This window comes from Procambarus clarkii, chromosome 40 (genome assembly GCF_040958095.1).
Source record: "Procambarus clarkii isolate CNS0578487 chromosome 40, FALCON_Pclarkii_2.0, whole genome shotgun sequence".
In the NCBI taxonomy this organism is placed as follows: Eukaryota; Metazoa; Arthropoda; class Malacostraca; order Decapoda; family Cambaridae; genus Procambarus; species Procambarus clarkii.
This window is the reverse complement of record NC_091189.1, coordinates 17805776-17828368: the sequence shown is the minus strand read 5'-3', so window position 1 is coordinate 17828368 and position 22593 is coordinate 17805776. Positions and strand designations below refer to the sequence as shown.

The following is a 22593-nucleotide window of genomic DNA, read 5'->3' as shown; positions in this document are numbered from 1 at the left end:
ATTAAAGTATAATGCTATAATTTATTTCAATACCAAGTAGTGCGCAGTGTAACTACAAAATAATGTGTTACGCATGGGGTATTGAGTAATTGAGTAGTGTTCATATTATTTAAAATACCTTCCCCATTTTTTATTTGAATAATTTGTTACAACCATTTGTTTCTTTTCAGGTGACATGACTGCCGAGGAGCTATTCAACATGTTCTTTGGGGGTGGGTACCCCGGTGGCAATGTGTACGTGCGACGTGGAGGTCGATGGGAGCGAGCTGGAGGTGCGGGTGGTCGGAGTTACAACTCTCAGCGAGGAAACCAACACCAGGCTTCTCATGCCGAGCAGTCCAACTTATCCGTGTTCCTGCAGCTGATGCCGCTACTCCTCATTCTGCTGTTGTCATTAGCATCATCCCTGTTGTCATCAGACCCCACCTACTCACTTTCGCCAACCAGGTTAATAGCATTATTTGTTGTGTATAAATATGTTGTCAATAGATAGCACTGTTCACATACAGCTCCTTTTGGTCATGTACTGTACTTATTACATGTCATGAAGTGGTATGGTTGGTAATTGAAGAGTTGTGGTGCCTTGAAGTGACCTTGGGGATCATGGCCCCAGTAACCTAACTTTTAGCCTCATTGTTATAATTCGTGCTCATTAGTGGTGTTACGCCGCAATAAGTCTATTTTTATTATTATACATTTTTGTAGCTTATAAGTTACTAATTCTTATTCAACATACTATAATGCCAAACTAGGTATGTTTACACTTGAGTTTATTCTCTCTTACTACTTCGTCTTCCTCTTAACACTTTCGCACTCTACAGACACACCACGTGTCCGATTTTTTTCTCTCGTGTCCGAGCGTCGGACTGAATACGCGTCCAATAAAAAAATATTTGTGTAAAATTCATTTATTATCCAATCGACTTCGGGATAGTTTCAAAATGAGCGCCTTTAGAGTGTGCATAATTTGATACCAAAATAAAAGATGTAACTCGAAACTTGATATCAGAACACTTGAGAGATTATAAATACGTTGTTGGTCAAAATTTTAAAATATCTGTTAAAATTATATTTATTGTGGTATTAGTATGGGATTAGTTTTAAAATGCGCACCTTTAGATTGTGAACAATTTGATACCAAAATGAAAGATGTAATATGAAAATTTATGTCAGAACACTGGAAAGATGTAAATAATTTTGTGATGACAAGCATTCAAAATTTAAATATTTGTTAAAATTCCAGTTATGTCTATTATTATGGGAGTAGTTTTAAAATACGCGCCTTTATATTGCAAACAATTTGATACCAAAATGATAAACGTAACAGGAAAATTGATATCAAACTGAACGAGTATACACATTAGGTTGCTGTGTGCAAATTGGTGCTCGTTCACGGGTAACTTTAGGCTTTGCTGCGGGGAGTCACGCCTTGCTTTTGGACATTATATGCAAATACACCTGCAGGGAATCTAATTGTGAACACAATGATACCAAAACGAACGATGTAGCACGAGAATTAAGGTGAAAAAACTGAAACGAGTATACATACACATTTCGGTGTCGGTGTGCGCTTGCCTGCACGCTAGGCTGCATGCCGGGGACACGATCTCTAAGTTGGCGGCACGCCTGCTGAGGGCTCCCCCTCCCCATCAGAAGGGAGAGGGGGAAGCCCTGGACCCCCCGTGCTGGCAACCCACCCTCCCTCCTGTCGGCGGTTCCATTTCCTTTTTGATGCTCAGCCTCCAAATTGGATGGCTTGGGTAACCAGCATGGGGGGTCCAGGGCTCCCCGTCCCCCTCTTCCTCCTGATGGGGAGGGGGAGCCTGCGCGGACAGGCAGTGAGGTGTGATGGTTGTTTGTTTTATTAAGTTGTAGGGTGAGTTCTGCTTCCCTGTTAATTTTTTTGTGGCATTTTCTTACCAAGTGGAATTTGTTTTGTTATGCCTACCTTTCTGGGTGCCAACCCTAGTTGATGGCAGACATGGAATGCCCACATGGGGGTTTCTATAAGCCATTGCTCCCTTTGCCTCTCTGAGCAGGGCCAGGTTCTGGCTCATGGTCCCGGTAGGCTGAACTACAATTGACTGATGCCCCAGACTAATATAACACATACCAGCCTGATAGCTCCAGGGAGCCTCTGGGGCTCACCCAGAACATGGCATTTCATTACATTCAACGCTGGTTTTTTGCGATAGTGCAAGAATAGTTCCCAATTCAGTAGAGAGTAGAATGAGGTTGAGAGTAAAGCACTGTAGACATAACATATAGCAAAACTTCAGTGTTAGCTTTTGTATTTCTATAGTGCATGTGTTGTCCTCATCATGGGCTTATTATTGTGCTACTTTTTTAATACTTTTAGTGATATGTTCCTTTTAATCAAGTACAATCCTTTCTTTTTATTTCACTGTGAAGTTTTCATTTGTTTTGTCGAGTAAATAAAATTTGCCCTGTATCTGACGTTTCATTTCCATTAATATCTCGAAATACAGTTCTGTTTTCAGCCAGTACAGTAATTATAGTAATGCTTCCCGTTTGTGACGGGTCAATGCTCATCCTAGAAAACTCGGCTCCGATTCCAGTCATCTCCCACCGTTCCTTTACCTCTCCCCTCATCTATGGTAAAATTTCATCCCAACTTCCCATTATAATTTTTTTTTTTTTTTTTTTAACATACAAGAGTTCTTACATTCTTGTAAAGCCACTAGCATGCATAGCGTTTCAGGCAGGTCCTTAATCCTAAGTTTTCCCCGGAATACAACCCGCCAAATCATTCAACAACCAGATATTCATTCACTACTGGACGAACAGAGGTTATGGTTAAGGATTGGCATCCAGTCAATCCTCCTCGACCAGGATATGAACCCAAGCCAAAGCGTTTACAAAGCGCCTGGCGAATGCTTTACCACTGCACCACAGGGACTGCTAAACATGAGCAGTAAATAGTAAATCAGACTCAATACCCCCATTCACTAAACTCCTCTCCAAACACCATTGACAGCCGCACCATATACTACCCTCACCACGTATACTATTTCACTCAATGTAGATGGAGAATAGGTTATGACAAACAATAGGGCGGTTATTACTACCCTGGAAAGGGCTGCCTTGGTTGCAAATAGGAATGGGTCCTGACTCTTAATCATGATAAGATAGACTGGGAGAATAGGAAGCTCTGCAGGTACTGGTACATAGATAATCAATTCATGGAAACGACAACAAGAAACTTTATAAGCCAACATGTTAGTGTAGCCATAAAAATATTGGATAAAACACCACACTTAAATGTGCTTGTGTATTTTATGTAAAGATTTACACCATGTCTTTTTGCACTTTTATGTGCTTTATCAAGGTCTGAGTCTATAGTTTAAACGAGACTTGCATCTCAACATATTAGATGTTGAGATGTATTATCCTAACCATATTATGAGACCTTGACAAAGCACTCAGGAGTGTAATTACCTAAGTGTAGTTACAGGATGAGAGCTATGCTCGTGGTGTCCCGTCTTCCCAGCACTCTTTGTCATATAACGCTTTGAAACTACTGACGGTCTTGGCCTCCACCGCCTTCTCACCTAACTTGTTCCAACCGTCTACCACTCTGTTTGCGAAAGTGAATTTTCTTATATTTCTTCAGCATCTGTGTTTAGCTAGTTTAAATCTATGAACTCTTGTTCTTAAAGTTCCAGGTCTCAGGAAATCTTCCCTGTATGGGTCAGACCCATACAGTATGGCTGGAGGAAAAGGCTCGAGTGCCTCCGCACCACCCCGGAAGAGGAAAACCCCCAAGACTGCTCGAGTCTCAACCCAACCAGACCTTGCACCAAACCTGAAACCCGAAAGCCGAAAGCAAGGGGAGGAAGTATGCCCAACAGAAGGGGAAGGACTAGGAGCATTGGACGGAACCAGAGCCGAAGCGACTCCCACCCCAAAGTCCGGATCCCTATAACCAAAACGGGACAGTCTTGGGGCATCCGGGGCCGCAACCTTCCTAGAGCGTTGCAGCAACCTAAATCTAGCATGCAACACCGCAGCTGCCCGCACCTGCTTATCATGATCAGTGGCTAGGGTGAACGAGAGCACGTTCAGACAGTATCCATCGCACGACTCCGGGTCAAAAGAAACGCCGACCCAACAGGCATGCTGGCAGAGGCACAACCGGTGAGTGTCACCCTGAGACAAGGGGACAGAGCAACCTTCAAACTCGCAAGATGCGAGGGGGAACTCAGGAGTCACATCCATCGGACAATGTAGCCCCCATAGGTTTTCCCAGGGCCCTTAGCCATGGTTACATGCTAAGGGAAGCCCAGGCAGGGTACTGCAAACCGGCGCTCAAGTCTACCAAACAAACTTCTAAAAGCTAAACCCCCGGGACGTGTCCACTCTTGGGGACCAAGCAGAGAGGACCACCAAACAGAAGATAAACGTATAAATACCCCCAAAACAGCAACAGGGGACCACAAAGGCAGACCCCCTCCCTATCAGGCAAAAACAAAAGAAAAACCCCGCAAAAGGACAACGTACCCAGGCGGAACAGAGCTGGCCACTATTATTGGTGAAAACTAGCTGTGCAGTACTCCGTGCCCCTACCAGTGATGAAAACTACCTACTACCCAGAGACAAACAAGGGCAACACGGACGGATGTGTTCACGGATAGGTCGTCTCTCAGCTGGGGCTTTGTGATCAGTGCTCACAGGCCGGTCGGGGACGGTGTGGTCCGTCCTTCCGTGGGTATCCCAGCACGGTTCAGGAGTTCGTGGCTGTCTGGTTGCACTTCGGAGGGTTCGAGTCACTCTGGGCTCTTACCATCCGGCTCCATTTGAACTGTTCTCCAGTGGTTCATTGCCAGAACCACGGGGGTTCTCTTCGGTCCTTTCCGTTTGGGGTTGGTCCCTTCGAGTGGCTCGTCTGCTGGATTCTTGGGGGTTTGGCTCTCTGTGCGTTTTGTGTCTGGGGAGTGTCCTGCATTCTGGCGGATGGCCTCGGTTCATTCCTCTGTTCACGGATTGGCCAGTCGTTGCCACTTTTGTTGGCTCTGCCGGACGTATGGACTCGTGGATATGGACGTCTTTGCGTCAGCGTGGTCTCGGCGTCTCCCATTCTATGTGGCGCCCTTCCCAGCCTGCGAGGCGTTCGCAGTGGATGCCTTTCGGCAGGACAGGTCGAGGTGGAGTTACTTGTACCTCTTTCCCCGGTTCAGCTGTTGCTTCGGGTTCTGGCTCGGTTGGAGTCCTTCCCGTGTAGTCTTTGTGGCCCCTTGGTGGCCAGCCCAGCTTGTTTTCAGGCGCTGCTTGATCGGTGTCCGAACCTGGGGCTTTTTCCTGCGCCTCCGCCTCTTTCGGCAAGTCGGACCGGTCCGGTACATGGCTGGTTCAGCCTTCTCCTCGGCTCTTCGCGTCTGATTTTTTGGCGGGGGTGTATCACCATCTCTATGGTGGTCAGGTGGCTTTGTTGATGGTGTCCCGCCTGCGAGCTTCGACACGGTGACAGTATGAACTTTCCTGGCATTTCTATTTGCCATTTTCTTGCTCTTTGTAGGTTGTCTTCTCTTTCACATCAGGTTGTCTTGTCCTTTCTTGGTTTTCCGGACCGTTCTTGATACTTCTTACTGTCGCCTCGTATCGTGCTGTGCTGGCGGAGCCGCTCCAGCTTACATTTGGGGTGGACGTCACGTCTGCCCCGTTCTGTACGCTTTTTCGTACTTTGTTTCCCCTCGGTCTGCTCATGCGCTGCCTGATCCATCCTGGACCTGGTCTTTGGTCAGGCTGCTCTTTATCTTTCCTCTTCTCGGTTTGTGGTAGCCCCTTCGGTTCAAGATTGTTTTTCAAAGGTCCTATATTTGTTGGCGTTGGCCTCTGGAGGTCGGGTTGGGGAGCTTCTGGCTATCCTCCAGCACAGGAGTTTCTGCTGTTTTGGTTCTGGTGATAGGTTTGTACGTTTGCAGCCTTCTCCATCATTTCTGGTGAACGCTGAGATGGCTGCTTTCCGGAGGGGTCCTTGGGTTATTGATGCTTGGTTGGTTCTGCCGGGAGGTAATTATGTTTACGTAAGTATAGTTATAGGGGGTGCATCATGTGTTGTGTCCAGTTGCGGCTCTTCGCCATTACCTACGTGCCGTGGCTGGGGATGCGTTTTGGGTTGATCCAGTTTCCCTCGTTCCCTGTTCCAGGGCTCGGGTCTCCCAGGTCAACCTCAGGGTTAAGTCAAGCCTGCCTGCGGTCTATCCTCACGCCCGTGCCGTTCGAACGTTTGCATCTTTCGCTGCCGTGTTTGGTTACGTGTCTTGGACTCATTTCGGGCGCAGGGATTTGGAGGTCGTACAGGTTCCTGGCCACCCGTTATTTTGTGCGCATGTCTGCTCCTGGACGTTCTGGTGTTGCTTTTGGTCGCAGGTTGCAGCCTATTGTCTCGACTTCGCGTTGCAAAGTTTGTGGCGGCCGCCTCCCGGGTCAGCCCTTTCTTTTCCTTCTCTTTGGGTATGAAGTTCCAGGGACCAGAGGGGCTCCCTGGCAACCCTCCCTCCCACAGGTCGGCGTTTTTTTCGCATTTGTTGAAGCTTAGCTTCCAAACTGGAGTGCTATGCTGCCGGTGCGGTGAGGTTCGTTCGCCCCCCCTCCCCTCCCCCTCTCGGGGAGGCGAGGGCTGCGCAGACGAGTGGCGCGGCAGTAGTGTGTTACGTTTGCTTGTTTCCTTGGGATTGTAGGGAGTTCTACCTCTCTGTTCGAATTTTGTTGTTAGTTTCTTATGTGGGGTTCGTTTTGTTATGCCTACCTTTCTGGGTGCTTAACCCCGGTCGATGGCAGATAAGAAAAACCCTCAACCACACGGGGGGTTTCCAGGGCCATTGCTCCCTGCAACCTCTCTGAAGGGGCCAGGTTCTATCCCATTTGGTGCGGGCGAGTGTGCGGCGACACCGATATGTGTATACTCATTTCAGTTTGCTCACTTTAATTCTCACGCTACGTCGTTCGTTTTGGTATTATTGTGTTTGCAATAGAATTCCCAACAGGGATATATGCATATAAGGTCCAAAAGCCCGCCGTGACTCCCACAGCAAAGCCTAAAGTCGACCAAGTTACCAGTGAACGAGCACCAATTGGCACACCTACAGACTAATGTACATACTCTTTTCAGTTTGATAACATAAATTTTCATGTTACTTGTTTCATTTTGGTATCAAATTGTTCGCAAAATAAAGGCGCGTAGTTTAAAATTAGTCCCATAATAATAGAACAATAAATGGAATTTTAACAAATTTTAACCTTTGGATGCTCATCATCACAAAATTATTTATATATTTCTAGTGTTCTGACATCAATTTTCGTGTTAGGTCTTTCATTTTGGTATCAAATTGTTTGCAATATAAAAGCGCATATTTTAAAACTAGGCCCATAGTAATAGAACAATAAATGGAATTTTAGCTAATATTTTAACATTTGGACCACAAAAGTATTTATTATCTTTCTGACATCAATTTTCACGTCACATCCTTCATTTTGGTATCAAATTGCAATATAAAAGTGTGTATTTTAAAACTAGTCCCATAATAATAGAACAATAAATGGAATTTTAACAGATATTTTAACTTTTGGACACTTTTTGACATTCATCACCACAAAATTATTTATATCTTTCCAGTGTTCTGACATAAATTTTCGTGTTACGTCTTTCATTTTGTATCAAGTTGTGCGCAATGTAAAGGTGATCATTTTAAAACCACCCAGAAGTTGACCGGATAAAAATTGAATTTTTTACAAATACTGTACTGTATTTTAATACATGACGTGAGCCATAGTCACTCGCTCAGAATCGCGAGAAAAATGAGTGACGACGGGTGGCGGCAACGGAGTGTGATAGTGTTAAGATAAACAGATATAATAGTAAAACACTTTGGTGGAGGTGGCTAAGGCAATGAGAACAGGTCATCTCGCCATGGATGCTAAGAGGAGTACAATCACCATCTTGGCCACTCACACTTGGCCTTGGACACCCATCAGTTGGCCTCGTCCTCTCAGCTCAGCCTTGTATTCCCAGTTCAGCCTTGTATTCCCAGCTCAGCCTCGGACTCCCAGCTCAGCCTCGGACTCCCAGCTCAGCCTTGGACTCCCAGCTCAGCCTTGGACTCCCAGCTCAGCCTTGGACTCCCAGCTCAGCCTTGGACTCCCAGCTCAGCCTCGGACTCCCAGCTCAGCCTCGGACTCCCAGCTCAGCCTCGGACTCCCAGCTCAGCCTCGGACTCCCAGCTCAGCCTCGGACTCCCAGCTCAGCCTCGGACTCCCAGCTCAGCCTCGGACTCCCAGCTCAGCCTCGGACTCCCAGCTCAGCCTCGGACTCCCAGCTCAGCCTCGGACTCTTGCTCAGCTATGGACTCCCAGCTCATTCTCAGAATCTTACCTTGGCCTCTGACTTCCATCTTGGTCTCAACACCCGGATCAGACATAGTTCTGTCTCATACTCATCTGCTGGAAGTGAATTTGAAATCTTATATCAAATTTCTTTGTAATATAGTACACTACCTTAATTTTCTGAGAAATTCCAGTAGATTTTAGAATCATATCTGCTGTTATTGAGATAGTGCTTACCACATTGTTTTGTGTTCTCTTGTGTCTGTATTCTTTTTGATTGGGTTAATTGACTATATAGAGGCTGGTAGTATCATATACGAAATATATCTTTTTACATTTTCTGGGCAGGTCCCCTCGAGTAGCTATCCCTCAGCTTGAGGCACTAACGCAGTAGGACTACATTCGTTGCATCAGGCTCGTGTGACTATCTTTACCTGGTAGCTCGAAGGTTGATTAGGGCTGATGGTCCAGTTCCTATGTCATACCTAATTGCCACATTTGGCTAACAAACAAAATTTAGTTAATTAACAATTTTAAGACTTGTAACTTTTGGATTGATAAACACATTATGTTAAATTTAATAATGCCTTTTTTTTTTTTTTACCAAAAACAGTATAATTTCTGTATGGATGGGACAAGATCTAAGTTAGATGGATCAAGGGTAAGCACTCATCTTTGCTGATGAGTGCTTACCCTTGTGTGATTGGGGAGTGAGAGTCAAGTGTAGGCTTATATCTGGTACCTTCATGACTCCCGATGGTTCTATAATCCATCATACTTGCTCTTAAAGCTGTAATTGGTGCTTGCTTCCACCACCTCTGGTTAACTCATTTTACTTGTTGGCTACTCTAACTGCACACAAACATGTCTCTGGCTTGTCTGTTTCCACATTTCATCCCGCCCTCTGGTTGTGTTGTCCCTCATGAAGAAAAGACTGTTTCTATGTACATTTTCTGTATCCCATTATTTTGCACATTGTGATCATATTTCATTGTGTTCTCTCTTCTAAATTAATTACCCGGTAGTTGTAATTATTTTAGCCTGTCCTCATAACACATTTCTTTTGTCTCTGATACCTGTCTTGTTGCAAATTTGTAATCCTTATCAATTTTCTTTTGTTTTACCAGGTGTTGGTTCCATGTCAGAGGTGCATACTCTAGGGCTGACCTAACATGCATTGTGTATATTATTCTGAGGAATTGCTCAGTTATTTTTCTGGAAGTCATTAATGTGAACAAATCATTATATGTTGCATAAGTAGCTTACTTTATTGTGTTAATGTATGCCTCTGGTGTTGAGGCTAGTCTCATTAACTCGGATCCTTTTTTCTTTTTGATTTCTGCAGAAGTACTTTCCCCTCAAACTATACCATCCTTCTGCCATCCTCTCTCCTCACTCAAGCATCTGTACAGTACTGGTACTATACTGTATATGTTTTTAGATTAAATTCCTGTAGCAAATTGTCCTGTGGCTTGTCTAGAGTCTTTTGTACTATTGTGTATGCCATTTTGGTTTCTTACCTTTCTCATCAGTTTACTATCATCTGCAAACATTGACACCTATTGTACAATCCTACTTTCTCTGGAAGGTCATTTACCTAAACCAAGAACAGTAGCTGTCCATATACCCAGCCCCTGGAACTCTACTTGCTACCTCCCTCCATCCTGATTCCTCCTCTCTCACCACAATCTTGCTTCCTATTTGTTAAATGTGTTCTAATACAGACCAGTGTCTTTTTCCAGTTACCCAATCTGCTGTTCCAACTTGTGCAGCAGCCCTTTGAGAGGGAATGGGGTGGAAAGGGACAGTGTCAAAGGCTTTTAGGCAATTTAGGGATACATTCTGGCATTTTTTTGTTTCCTGTTAAATCTTTGTGATCTTGTAGAATTCGATTCAGGTTCATAAGGCATTCCGTTCCCGTTTTAAAAGCATGCACTGCGTTAAGAGAACAAATATCCAAGATAATGATTTATGTTTGATGGAGTTAGCTGCTGGAGTTAGTTTGATGAGGGAAAGCTGCTCATGAAGAACTGAGACATCTGAAGAAAAAAGTAATTTCTGGCACTATTTTTCATATTACTCATTCTGTACACACATCCTTGGTTTAAGTTATTTTTTCATTATTATACTTAATATTTTCAGCCTCCCATAATTATGAGTGCTCATAAGAGTCCTGTTAACATGTTTGGGTGCTGGCGTGTCCTTGATAGTTGCCGCCACTTGATAAAGATCTAAGTAGAAAATTCAAGTGTGCTTGTAATCATAAACTTTTAACTTAAAATACATATGCTCAACTATTGCTGCTGACTGGTGTTTGTAGTCTATATATGTAGATGGATGAATAGTAATAATTTTTGGTGTTTTAAAAAAGGTAGTAAATCTGAAGATTTATTTATGCACTATATATTGTGGTTATTTGCATATTATATTTGCTCATATTTACTAATATTATTTGTTTCTTGCAGTAAATATAGTGTTCAGCGTAGTACTACGAACTTAGGAGTGTCATACTACGTGAAACCAGATTTTTCTACAGAATATCAAGGAAGTATTCGACGGTTAGAGCAACATGTAGAAGAAGATTATGTTTCGACACTCAGGAATGCTTGTTTTAAGGAAAAGAATTATAGTAAGTAATTATCCTTCAGAATATAAGAATAGTAAGATGGTTCATGAGGTGTAAGAACTGGCCTGAAATGTTAACAATTGAAAAGTGCCATACACTTGATTTTATTCAGACAGTAGGAGTCTAGATATGACTAAAAATTGGGAATTGCAAATGTTTTGGACTGAAATAAAACATTTATATATTTTTAAATTCTTATGATGTTATCATATTGACTAAAATCTTAAACTAAATATCATAATGTTTCTCTCGTAATGTTTCAGAAGAAAATATGATCTGGAGAGCTCGGTCCTTTGGCGATCCACAGATGTTTAAGAGAGCCCAGGAACTTCGAACTCCATCTTGTGACTCACTCCAGAGCCTCTATAGTTAAGGCTCTGCCTCAATGGAGCCCAACCAGTTCAGTTTTGGGCAGCACTCCAGCTTAACCCGGTTGGTGAGATGTTCAACCTCAAACCAACTTAGTCTAGTAATCATATCATTTATTATTGTTAATTTTTATTTATTGAGGACCTTTAGAAAGCCTTATTTATTATGATGTATGTTAGAGAACTTGACATAATAAGGTAAGAACTTTGAGCATAAGATGATAATATGTATATATCTGGTTGTCTGGTAGGGCTTTCTGCCTTGAGTTTATTTTTTTTTAAACTAGTTTATAATGCCAGAGAACTTGTTATTGTTGACAGTTAAAAAGTTTATTAATTGCAGAAATTGTTTAGAATAATTTGTAGTTTCATTTACGTCATATGGGAATGTGATGAGTATTGCTTTACTGCTGTCCAGTATACTTCACTCTTTGGCTCCAAATGGTCGCACTATAATCTCGTATTTAGGCTAATCAGATTATCGATGGTGTAGGATTACTAAATTGTGAATGCTCTAGTTATGCAAATATATTTTGAGGTCCCCTAATAGCTTTTACTACAAACCCTGTTTTATTTCAAATAGAATGATTGATATATTTTTTTCTAAAATGGGCATTGTGATAAGGTGATGCTGTACCCTGCTTTCTTGGCCTCTGCTTACACTTGGAGTTTATATACACTGTACTGTATTCTCTTGTGCACAGCTGCCTTTTTACCAAATGTATCTACATTCCTCATACCTGCATCTTCCTGTCTCACACCTTGTATCTAATTTTTGTACAACTGTTTCTACCTGTGTATGCTTTCCTCGCACCTACAGCTACTTTATTTGTTTTCACCCCTACACCTACCTATCTTATAAATACATATATCTGCTTCACCCAAATTTAACTTTTTATTACCACCATATGACCTCATTAAGTGGGCTTGGTATTACAAGATGATCCTCTCTCCATGTTTCATTTGTTGTAAAAGTGTATATATCTGTGCCATTTTACTCCCTGTTGTGTCGGGTGGAGACGACGCACCAACGCTCTTGTTTTGGTCTCGTTTCTCCTCGGGTTGTTGTTGGTTTTCCTACTGCAAATTGGCTCATATTCCTTGTAAGTTAAGATGTTGCTCTTGGTCAATAATGCATAATGATTAACCCTTTGGCTGCAGTAAAGGACTCTGGTCGATTCCAGATACATGGTCCTTGAATAAGATAAGCAACCCAAGTCCATGTGCCTAGAAAATCATTTTCAAATTGTATGATGCTCATCCAGGTTCCCTGACCTTCAAAGTAGGCCCAAAGACCTATTTAGAGTGTGAGCAGTTGGTGGCAGAATAAAATATCGGCTCATGTGGTAGTGCCAAAAATTGACACTTAGGCTTCCTTCAAACTCTCACACTAACACCTATTCCTCCATTTTTTGTAGACAATGAAGGTAGTGATATGTATTGAAGCATATTAGAGTAGATTTATAAGCTTGGAAAGAGCATTTGTTTTGTATGTAAATGTTTTAATCTTGTTCAAGACTCATCCATCATTCTTTGTTCTATAATGATTAGTAGTAAATACTCAAATTATTCTTTTCCAATTAGAAATCAAAAAAGAAAAGATAAAACAAAGATCAACAAGAAAAACAACAAATCAGTATAAGCAAAACTGCAGAATTAATTTGTTGCTCTAATTTGTGAGAAAAATACCTAATATTCCTTGGCCAGTATGTCTGTATATTTTATTTATAATGATATACTATAAATGTGAAACACACAGGTTGACTTGATAACTTGTATAAATTATTATATAGCATAACAAAAATTCATGCTTTTATATATTTTTAAATTACTGTATCTCAAAAAATTTTGTAATAATTTTTTCATGGTACAGTATCTATGGAAAGAACACATCTTGTACATATTAGAAATGAATTCAAAATTGAGAAACCCAACAATTAATGTAGCCTCCACCCCAACAAAATTCTTTGATCAAGTTAATTGGTTTTACGGTATTTATAACGATAATATTGTACAGTATATGCCGTGGGAACACACACTCGCCCTAATTTTAGACTGTATTATCTACAGTGTATTAGAAAATTTGTACATAATTACACAACTAGAAGAAGCGTATGTTTTCTTACAAGATATGTAATTATAAAGGCGCATTTTTGGAAAATAGTTTTTTTTTTTGGCTGCATTTTGACCGAGAGATAGTGGGTAAATGTGGTGTGGCAGCCAAAGGGTTAACACCTGCAGCTACTCTCACTCACCACTTGTAAACTTAAGTGCATCCTCCTCTTCCTCCTTCTCCTTCTTCACCTTGGAAGATCTCTTACAGAGTGCTAGGTAAGAGAGTGTGAGTGAGTGAGAGAGAGAGAGAGGGAGGAAGGGAGTGAGAGGAGATTTTTTTATCAGCTTGGGTAAATTTAAATGTGGACAAAAATCTGTATATATGAGATGAGTCACATGTTTTAATTTAATTGTGTCTTCAGTAAGTCTGTAAAATCTTTTTTTACTTCATTGATGGCTAAAGTTGTATAATTTCAAAAGAATAAAGTTTTATAGAACATGACAAGGTAGCCTATGAGAATCCTACAAATGCACAAAAAAATCCTTTGAAAGTAGTAAGAGTATAGAGTTTATAGCTAGCATACTTACGTTTTGTACTACACGTAGTGATAACATCCTTCTTTACAACACACAACCTTAGACAGACTGCCCCTGGACCCCAGTGATCCACCACTGTCACTCTGCCCCTGGACCCCAGTGATCCACCACTGTCACTCTGCCCCTGGACCCCAGTGATCCACCACTGTCACTCTGCCCCTGGACCCCAGTGATCCACCACTGTCTCTCTGCCCCTGGACCCCAGTGATCCACCATTGTCTCTCTGCTCCTGGACCCCAGTGATCCACCACTGTCACTCTGCCCCTGGACCCCAGTGATCCACCACTGTCACTCTGCCCCTGGACCCCAGTGATCCACCACTGTCACTCTGCCCCTGGACCCCAGTGATCCACCATTGTCACTCTGCCCCTGGACCCCAGTGATCCACCACTGTCACTCTGCCCCTGGACCCCAGTGATCCACCACTGTCTCTCTGCCCCTGGACCCCAGTGATCCACCATTGTCACTCTGCTCCTGGACCCCAGTGATCCACCACTGTCACTCTGCCCCTGGACCCCAGTGATCCACCACTGTCACTCTACCCCTGGACCCCAGTGATCCACCACTGTCACTCTGCCCCTGGACCCCAGTGATCCACCACTGTCACTCTACCCCTGGACCCCAGTGATCCACCACTGTCACTCTGCTCCTGGACCCCAGTGATCCACCACTGTCACTCTGCCCCTGGACCCCAGTGATCCACCACTGTCACTCTGCCCCTGGACCCCAGTGATCCACCACTGTCACTCTGCCCCTGGACCCCAGTGATCCACCACTGTCACTCTGCCCCTGGACCCCAGTGATCCACCACTGTCACTCTGCCCCTGGACCCCAGTGATCCACCACTGTCACTCTGCCCCTGGACCCCAGTGATCCACCACTGTCACTCTGCTCCTGGACCCCAGTGATCCACCACTGTCACTCTGCCCCTGGACCCCAGTGATCCACCACTGTCACTCTGCCCCTGGACCCCAGTGATCCACCACTGTCACTCTGCCCCTGGACCCCAGTGATCCACCACTGTCACTCTGCCCCTGGACCCCAGTGATCCACCACTGTCACTCTGCCCCTGGACCCCAGTGATCCACCACTGTCACTCTGCCCCTGGACCCCAGTGATCCACCACTGTCACTGCCCCTGGACCCCAGTGGGACTGTAATCACAGACAAACATAAATAGCTTCATTGTTTGTTCTTTATCCTGTGGTGTTCCTATACTTTAATTTTCCCCTTGAATATTGTTTATCTCGTTGCCAGTGTGATCCCATGGCCTCATGGGTCAACTAACTTGAGTCTGACATCAAATTATCGTTTCTTAAAGATTAAACATCGCTAAAAAGTGAAGAACGTGGAGAAAATTATCATATAGATATTTCATTGCTGTCACAAATACAGAAAAAAACATGTATATTATGGGATTATTTATCTAAAACACAACATTCTCTAAAACACTCCAACCGTCATTCTTCCTGCTGTGTCTTTTCTGAGCCAACCTGAAATTATAGCTTTTGTTGGTGCCAAGAAATAAGTACAGAATTGTGGCTTTTGAATACTACCATCATAACAAGTATGTAAGTGCAATGAATTTGTATTTTCTTGAAAAATGATCCTTTGGTTGAATGGTGTTGGAAAAAATCACATTACGATATTTACCAGAAAATGTAAGTACTGTACAGTACTGTATACTTTGAATTTTTTTGCAATGTAGGTGTTGATGTAGCTTGTAAGGATTGTAGTTTCACACGAAACTGCAAAGTACAGGACATTGACAGTAGATGGCAATACACTAGCTCGGTTCCATTATTGGTAGCGAGGAGTTTGAGTTTGAAGGTTGTCTAGGCATAAAAATATATAATATTTCAGTTAACACTTTCACGCTTTGGGCGAGCGAGCACCAGACCACCCCAAGGTGGGCCGGGCATTCCACGTGAGCAAGCGGTAATACTGAAAAGTGTGTGTGTGTTCTTTTCAATTTTGTCACCTTAATTCTCGTCTTAGGTTTCTTATTTTGGTATCAATGTGTTTGCAATAGAATTCCCTACAGAAGTATATGCATATAAAGTCCAAAAGCCCAGCATACTACTCGCACCAAACCGAGAAATGGGCCGCACGTTACCCGTGAGCGCTCAAGAGCAATAAAATGTGTATACTCTTTTCACTTTGGTTACCTCAATTCTTGTCCTAGGTCTTTCATTTTGGTATCAATGTGTTCGCAATAGAATTCCCTACGTGAGTTTATGCATGTAATGTCCAAAACCGAGCCAAGCCGAAAGTAGGCCAATTTTTGATGCCATACTGAGTCGTCCCCGTGCGAAAGTGCTAAATTTGATTGCATTCATCTACAGAAACTAAGCAAAGCTACATCACAGTCAGAATGGGATATTGTAACCTGTAATATGTAAGAAAGAATGAAGCATACTATTGTAACACATGAATCACACAACAATCATGTGTATTGTAACATATGAAACACACTCATATGCATTGTAACATATGGAACACAATAACCACGTGTTATTGTAATGCATGAAACACAGCAAAGTATGCTCTTAACTCATGAAACACAGCTCAGTTGTGTAAATTGTAAGTCATTAAGCACAGTAGTCATGTGAAATTGAAACTTACAAAGCAGAGCATCCTTTTTTTGGTGTTAATCATGAAACATTAACCCAAGCATATTGTAACTTGCTGCATTACCATCTTTACTTTTTTTAATCCATGTTTTATGCACTCCAGGCATCACATGATTTCCAGACAAGAATTACTTGAGGGTCAGGTCCCTACTGTACATGCACAAATAACGGAGTGGAGTGAGGAAATACAGTAGAAGGTTCAAATAAATTCAGTAAGAAGGACAGAACTGATCATTACAGAAAGCATATTATTATTATCATAGGTCTGAGAGCTTTGGTTTTCCCATTGCTAATATACACGAGAAATACAACTATTATCACTAATTTTAATAGAAAGCTTGATAAGTTTCTGCCAACCACTTGGGCTGGATGGTAGAGCGATGGTCTCACTTCATGCAGGTCGGCTTTCAATCCCCAACCGTCCAAGTGATTGGGCCCCCTCACGTCCCATCCCAAATCCTTATACTGACCCCTTCACAGTGCTATATAGTTGTAATGGCTTGGCACTTTCCCCTGATAGTTCCCTTCCCTTGATAAGTTTCTTCAAAGAGTAGTTGGACAACCATGCATCTAGTGGCTTACAGCCTGCAAGCAGCTATAAGCTGAATGATCAGGTAGTCATTAGGGTAGCTTAGTCTCATAACAATTTAGAAGAGGAGAAAAGCTCTTGAAATTATTTAGTGTCCAGTTCAGTGACATGAATGGAATGTCCTTCATGAATTTCTGGCCCCCTTGAACAATTTTAAACACACCCTTCAATTGTCCTGCCTCCTCAACCACAGTCTTCACCGCCACCTCAACCACAGTCTACTCCTTTTCCTCTGACCATCAATTATTAGTTTATTTATGTTACTGATTTGCTTCCAAATATTTATTTGAGTTTTTTGGAGTAGCAGTATCATAAAAAATTTAGTGATAAATGTACAGTGGAAGAAAATTTATTATTCATTGGCCTTGACAAAATTTAAGAACAAAAAATTGTAAAGAGAAGTAATAATGAAGTGAACAATCTTAAGCAAAGTAAAAGGCATGAGTTTTTTTTTTTTTTTTTTTTTTTACTGCAAGTCTACCGGGAGTGAGTTTGTGTTGAAGACAGGCTGGCACTACTTGTTGGGTTATATGTAGCAATGGTTCCCGTTGTCCATCTTTATCAGCGTTGTGGTGTGGTGGTATTTTCACCTTTGCTTGGAAGACCATTGTTCCTTCACTTCTTAAGATTTCTTTGTAATGAATAATTTGAACATTTATTGTGATAAATGTGGAGGGGATGTGAAGTATACTGGCTAGTTTTCGATGAACGAATACTGCATCAGCCACCTTCCCACATTTTCCCCTTTAATACGTGTTGGTTGGTGCACTTCACCACTCGGGATATCTGTATTTTAATGTTACAATATTTGCACCGACACACCATTCCTGTCATCCTTGTCTTTCATCCCCATGTGTGTAATTTTTATGAGAGGATCCTGACTTGGTATGTTGTAGTTTTATTTTATACAATTAATGCATTATTCCTCTAGAGCTGTTGGTTTCTACTGATATCACTTGCCTCTTATGAACAGTGATTATAAAGACGATACAAAATGTTAAATATGGTATAATGATTTGGTGCCAATCATAGCTTCAATGGATGGTCCGTTTTGTCAACATGTTAAATTATATTACATTTTGTGTAAAATTTTATCTTAATTATTTGTCATATAATTGCATTGTTAAGGCACTAATATAACTTTACAGTATATACACTGTATATTACTCAAGTTTTCTATCCCCAGCTTACAACTTAATCTTTACACATTTTGTGTGTAACATGCAAAAGATATGCAAATAAATTTATTTTAGCTTCATGTTTTTTAAATCAATAATTTATTGCACTCTATGTGTCTCCTGTTATGTGTATGCGAATTTTGAATAATGTCTGAAGGTGATGTGTAACTATTTATTTTTTTAATTATTTGTTTTTCTTTCATTAATAACAGCTTACAAGGTCTTAAAATTTGGGTAACGGCTCTCGTATATCTTAACTTATTTGAGAGAGAGTGAGATATAGTGAATAAATTGTTGCATTTACACTGTCACCTATTTTATTTTGGAATTGTTGTGTTTTCTCAAAGGAAGTTATTTTTAATTCCTTCATTTGCTATCCTCCAACCATTATATTTCATTCACCATGTAACCTCATCCATTTTTTCTTAACGCATCACTGTTAACTATTACTTCTACCAATAAAGGGATGAAAGTCGTGTTTCTCTTAATGCACTTACATGTTATAGTTTGCTGCTTTATACCGTACATTTTGGCACACAAAATGTTAATTTAACTTGCTTCTGTGCTGCTTTGAGAATATCTCTTCCCATCTCCCTCTCCTTTTTTATAAATAGAATATGTAGTTTTATGTTAATACTGTATTATAAGTTATATATATTTATTATAAATTATAAAATTTAGTCGATTACAGTATTTAATATTATGTCTGCCTTTTTGTAATTATTATTAACATTTGTAATTGGAAAAATGCCAGTTTAACATTTTTGTGTTTTTTTGTAATGTAAATGAAGCTGGTATTAATGAGAGGTGAGACAGGAGGACAGGGTTGTGGTGTAGTGGTTAATGACCAGTTGGTGCAGGTCTTATCCTTCTCATGATTGAGTGCGTATCTTAATACCTAAACCTTCGCATGTTTGTATCTTTACCTTAATGCCTAATCTTCTCATGGTTGCGTCCATTACCTTACTACTGTACCTAAACCTTCTCATGGTCATGTCCCTACCATGATACCTAAACCTTCTCATGATCATGTCCCTACCATGATATCTAAACCTTCTGGTTGTATCCCTATCATGATACCTAGACTTTCTCATGGGTTCTAACTGAAGTGTTGCTACCACTTTTCTTAAAACACTTGAACTTGCAACTATAAAATATAGTTATTCATAGTATAAAACTACAGGAGTTAAGTGGTCTCGTGCTGTGCAATACATAGTCACTATGTGACTGACGAATGTTTGTATCGGCAGCTGAGTATAAGTGTGTGTGTGTGTGTGTGCATGTAGATTTAAATAATTTTGTAAGATAGGATTTATCCTGTGGCTGTTCTTACAACTTACCTTGTGCTGTCCATGTTCTTATGAGGTTCATTTTTTGTTCCTCCTTACTTGTTCATAATGATGGGAATGACTTGTCTGCTTTGCTCTAGTCTTTTTTTTTATTTTTTTTTTATTTAAATGATGTGTTATGTCAAAAAAATTATGAAGACAAAGGACTCCATGTCTCCTGTAATACAATTATATACCAACGTATCCTTTTACTAAATCCTTGCCTCAATCTAAAAACTGATAGTTTTAGCAGGACGAACAATGCATGTGATGGTTTTAAAAAGTTTATGATTTTACAGTAGTGATAGTTCACACTTGTAGAGTTTTTTGGGGGGAGTCAAAAAAAAAAACTAGATATTACCCAATGTAATTACAGAAGCTAGGACATTTGAGATACAGAACGTTAAGACTTGAATCACAAGAAAGGCTCCATCTTCAAAGAAAGGGACTGCTGGTGAAGCCCGTGTATTTTTTCTTTGTCAAGACTTGTATGATAATTTAGTGTGGAATAGACTAAGAAATAAGGAACGAAGGGAGACTTCTTACCTGTTATACACTGTTGGCCTTGTCACTAGTGTTGTTATGAGCTACATGTTTTCCACAAGTGACATACCTTGAGGTTACCTTGAGGTGCTTCCGGGGCTTAGCATCCCCGTGGCCCGGTTGTCGACCAGGCCTCCTGGTTGCCGGACTGATCAACCAGGCTGTTGGACGCGGCTGCTCGCAGCCTGACGTATGAGTCACAGCCTGATTGATCAGGTATCCTTTGGAGGTGCTTATCCATACATAGGAAACATTATAGTACAGTATTGGACTGTGAGCTATAGGTTTATCATGAGCAATACATTTTACATAGTTATATGAAACATTTAATAATGCTATGTTGGACTATCAGCTATAGTGAAGACTAAACTGCACACCAGAAGATGAGACGATGTTTTGGTCCATCCTGGACCATTATCAAATCGATTGTGCTTGATAATAAGAGGATGGACTGTAATGTCGTCATCTCCTCATCTTCTGGTGTGTGATTTAGTCTTCATATCTTCAGTCACGTTATTGTGACTCATTGTCTGCATATCAGGTATAGTGTCATGGTGAGTCTACACTTTCTGCCTGAGTTGATTATGAAACATTATAGTACAGCATCAGACTGAGCTGCAAGACCATAATGAGGCCATAAGTTCCACACGAGTTACGTACAAATACATTGTAGCCTGGGAAAGCTAAGCTAATTATCAGGAGAAAGTACTAAGCCATTGTGACTATATAGCACTTGGATATGAGGATAAGGATTTAGGATGGGATAGAGGGAGAGGAATGGTGCCCAAACACTTGGGTAGTCAGGGATTGAACACCGACCTGCAAGAAACAAGGCCATTGCTGTATTGTCCAAGTCCAAGTGGTCACTATAGTCTGGGGAAGTAAAACTTTTTATAATTCATGTATATTCTAAATTAGATTAGCATATTCTTTGCAGCCAAAATGTTCTTATAATTGCTGAAAAAACTTGCAAATAATGAGGGCGAACTTTTGTTAAAATTATGCAAACTTATCAGTTTAATTTTTGTTTTCATGTGTAAACACAAAGGAAAACTTGTGTGGTCTGTTTTGTTTTGATAGCCACCGAGAGTTTGTTGTACTGTATATAAAATGATGTTGGTTTAAAAACTAAATCATACAGCTACTGCTTCGGATTTCTCACTGTGTACTCTATTATGTTCTTGCCTTATGTGCAGTCAGTCAAACTGCCACTCGGATATATTTTGTTAGTTACTGAAAGGGAAGTATTATTCCACCCAGCTTAGAGAGAGAAATTCTTCAGAAACTGCTCTTACCCATGTTATTTAGCAGATGTATATAATGTCAGTTTTTTGTACGGTGTGGAAGTTTCAGCACGTGCTACTTTGATCTCAATCGGGGGGCTTGAAATGTAAATAAAATAATTAATAATGATATTGTAATTGTATGTAATGGACAATATTCAAATGAAGGTGATTAATGTTTAGGATTAATGATTCCAGTCATTAGTTGATTATATTTATGAGAAGAACTTGCAAGGGGTAAATATACTGATTGTATGGGTGAGTCTTAGAGTAAATTAGTATTGTAATGTTTAGTTTTGCAAAGTGTACTCCCTTGGTTAAAACCTTTCCAAAGCACACACTGTTTCAGCACAAACATGCATCAGCATGTCACACTAATCTGAGTGTGTCAGTAGCATTTGTAAATTTTGTAAACACTTTTGACCACTTAAAGAGAGAAAAAAATTACAAACCAATGGAAATGATCAAAAGTCTTCACAAAGTTAAAGCACGTAATTTTAAAGTCATATATTTTCAGTAATCATTTTTAGCAAAGTGTATGTTCAACTTTGCAGAATGAAGTATTTTATATTAAAAAAATTAACTCGATTCGAGTTAAAACCTAATTAGAAATATTTAATTCTTTGAAGGATTTACAAGACAGGAGTAGATACAACCTCAAGGGTGCACGAAGGAGTAGATACAACCTCGGGGGTGCACGAAGGAGTAGATACAACTTCAAGGGTGCACGAAGGAGTAGATACAACCTCAGGGGTGCACGAAGGAGTAGATACCACCTCAGGGGTGCACGAAGGAGTAGATACAACCTCGGGGGTGCACAAAGGAGTAGATACAACCTCGGGGGTGCACAAAGGAGTAGATACAACCTCGGGGGTGCACGAAGGAGTAGATACAACCTCAAGGGTGCACGAAGGAGTAGATACAACCTCAGGAGTGCATGAAGGAGTAGATACCACCTCAGGGGTGCACGAAGGAGTAGATACCACCTCAGGGGTGCACAAAGGAGTAGATACCACCTCAGGGTGCACGAAGGAGTAGATACCACCCTCAA

General features: G+C 41.2%; 2 protein-coding genes across 3 annotated transcripts in view; both read left to right on the top strand.

Annotated features, from left to right (window-relative positions):
• Window positions 1-13897, top strand: part of LOC123757948 (dnaJ homolog subfamily B member 12) — a 24834-nt gene extending 10937 nt beyond the window's left edge. Inside the window, exons 5-7 of one of the 2 annotated variants that reach the window (XM_045741931.2) lie at window positions 171-447; window positions 10809-10972; window positions 11233-13897. In XM_045741931.2, the coding sequence (XP_045597887.1) occupies window positions 171-447; window positions 10809-10972; window positions 11233-11342 (551 nt within the window). In that variant the 3' untranslated portion in view covers window positions 11343-13897. Of the gene's footprint in view, window positions 1-170; window positions 448-3680; window positions 5310-10808; window positions 10973-11232 lie in introns of those variants that run through there. The other variant, XM_045741930.2, reaches the window with a different exon arrangement.
• Window positions 11507-22580, top strand: LOC138372811 (mucin-22-like). The gene is made up of 2 exons (XM_069338472.1): window positions 11507-11535; window positions 22172-22580. The coding sequence occupies exons 1-2, from the start codon at window positions 11507-11509 to the stop codon at window positions 22578-22580; spliced, it is 438 nt and encodes a 145-aa protein (XP_069194573.1).
• The last annotated feature ends 13 nt before the right edge of the window (window positions 22581-22593 follow it).

Bases quoted from the DNA above. Each gene is read 5' to 3' on its own strand.
- LOC138372811 (XM_069338472.1), top strand. From the start codon at position 11,507: ATGTATGTTAGAGAACTTGACATAATAAG. The intron at 11,536-22,171 runs GTAAGAACTTTG...AATTCTTTGAAG, and splicing joins AGAGAACTTGACATAATAAG to GATTTACAAGACAGGAGTAG.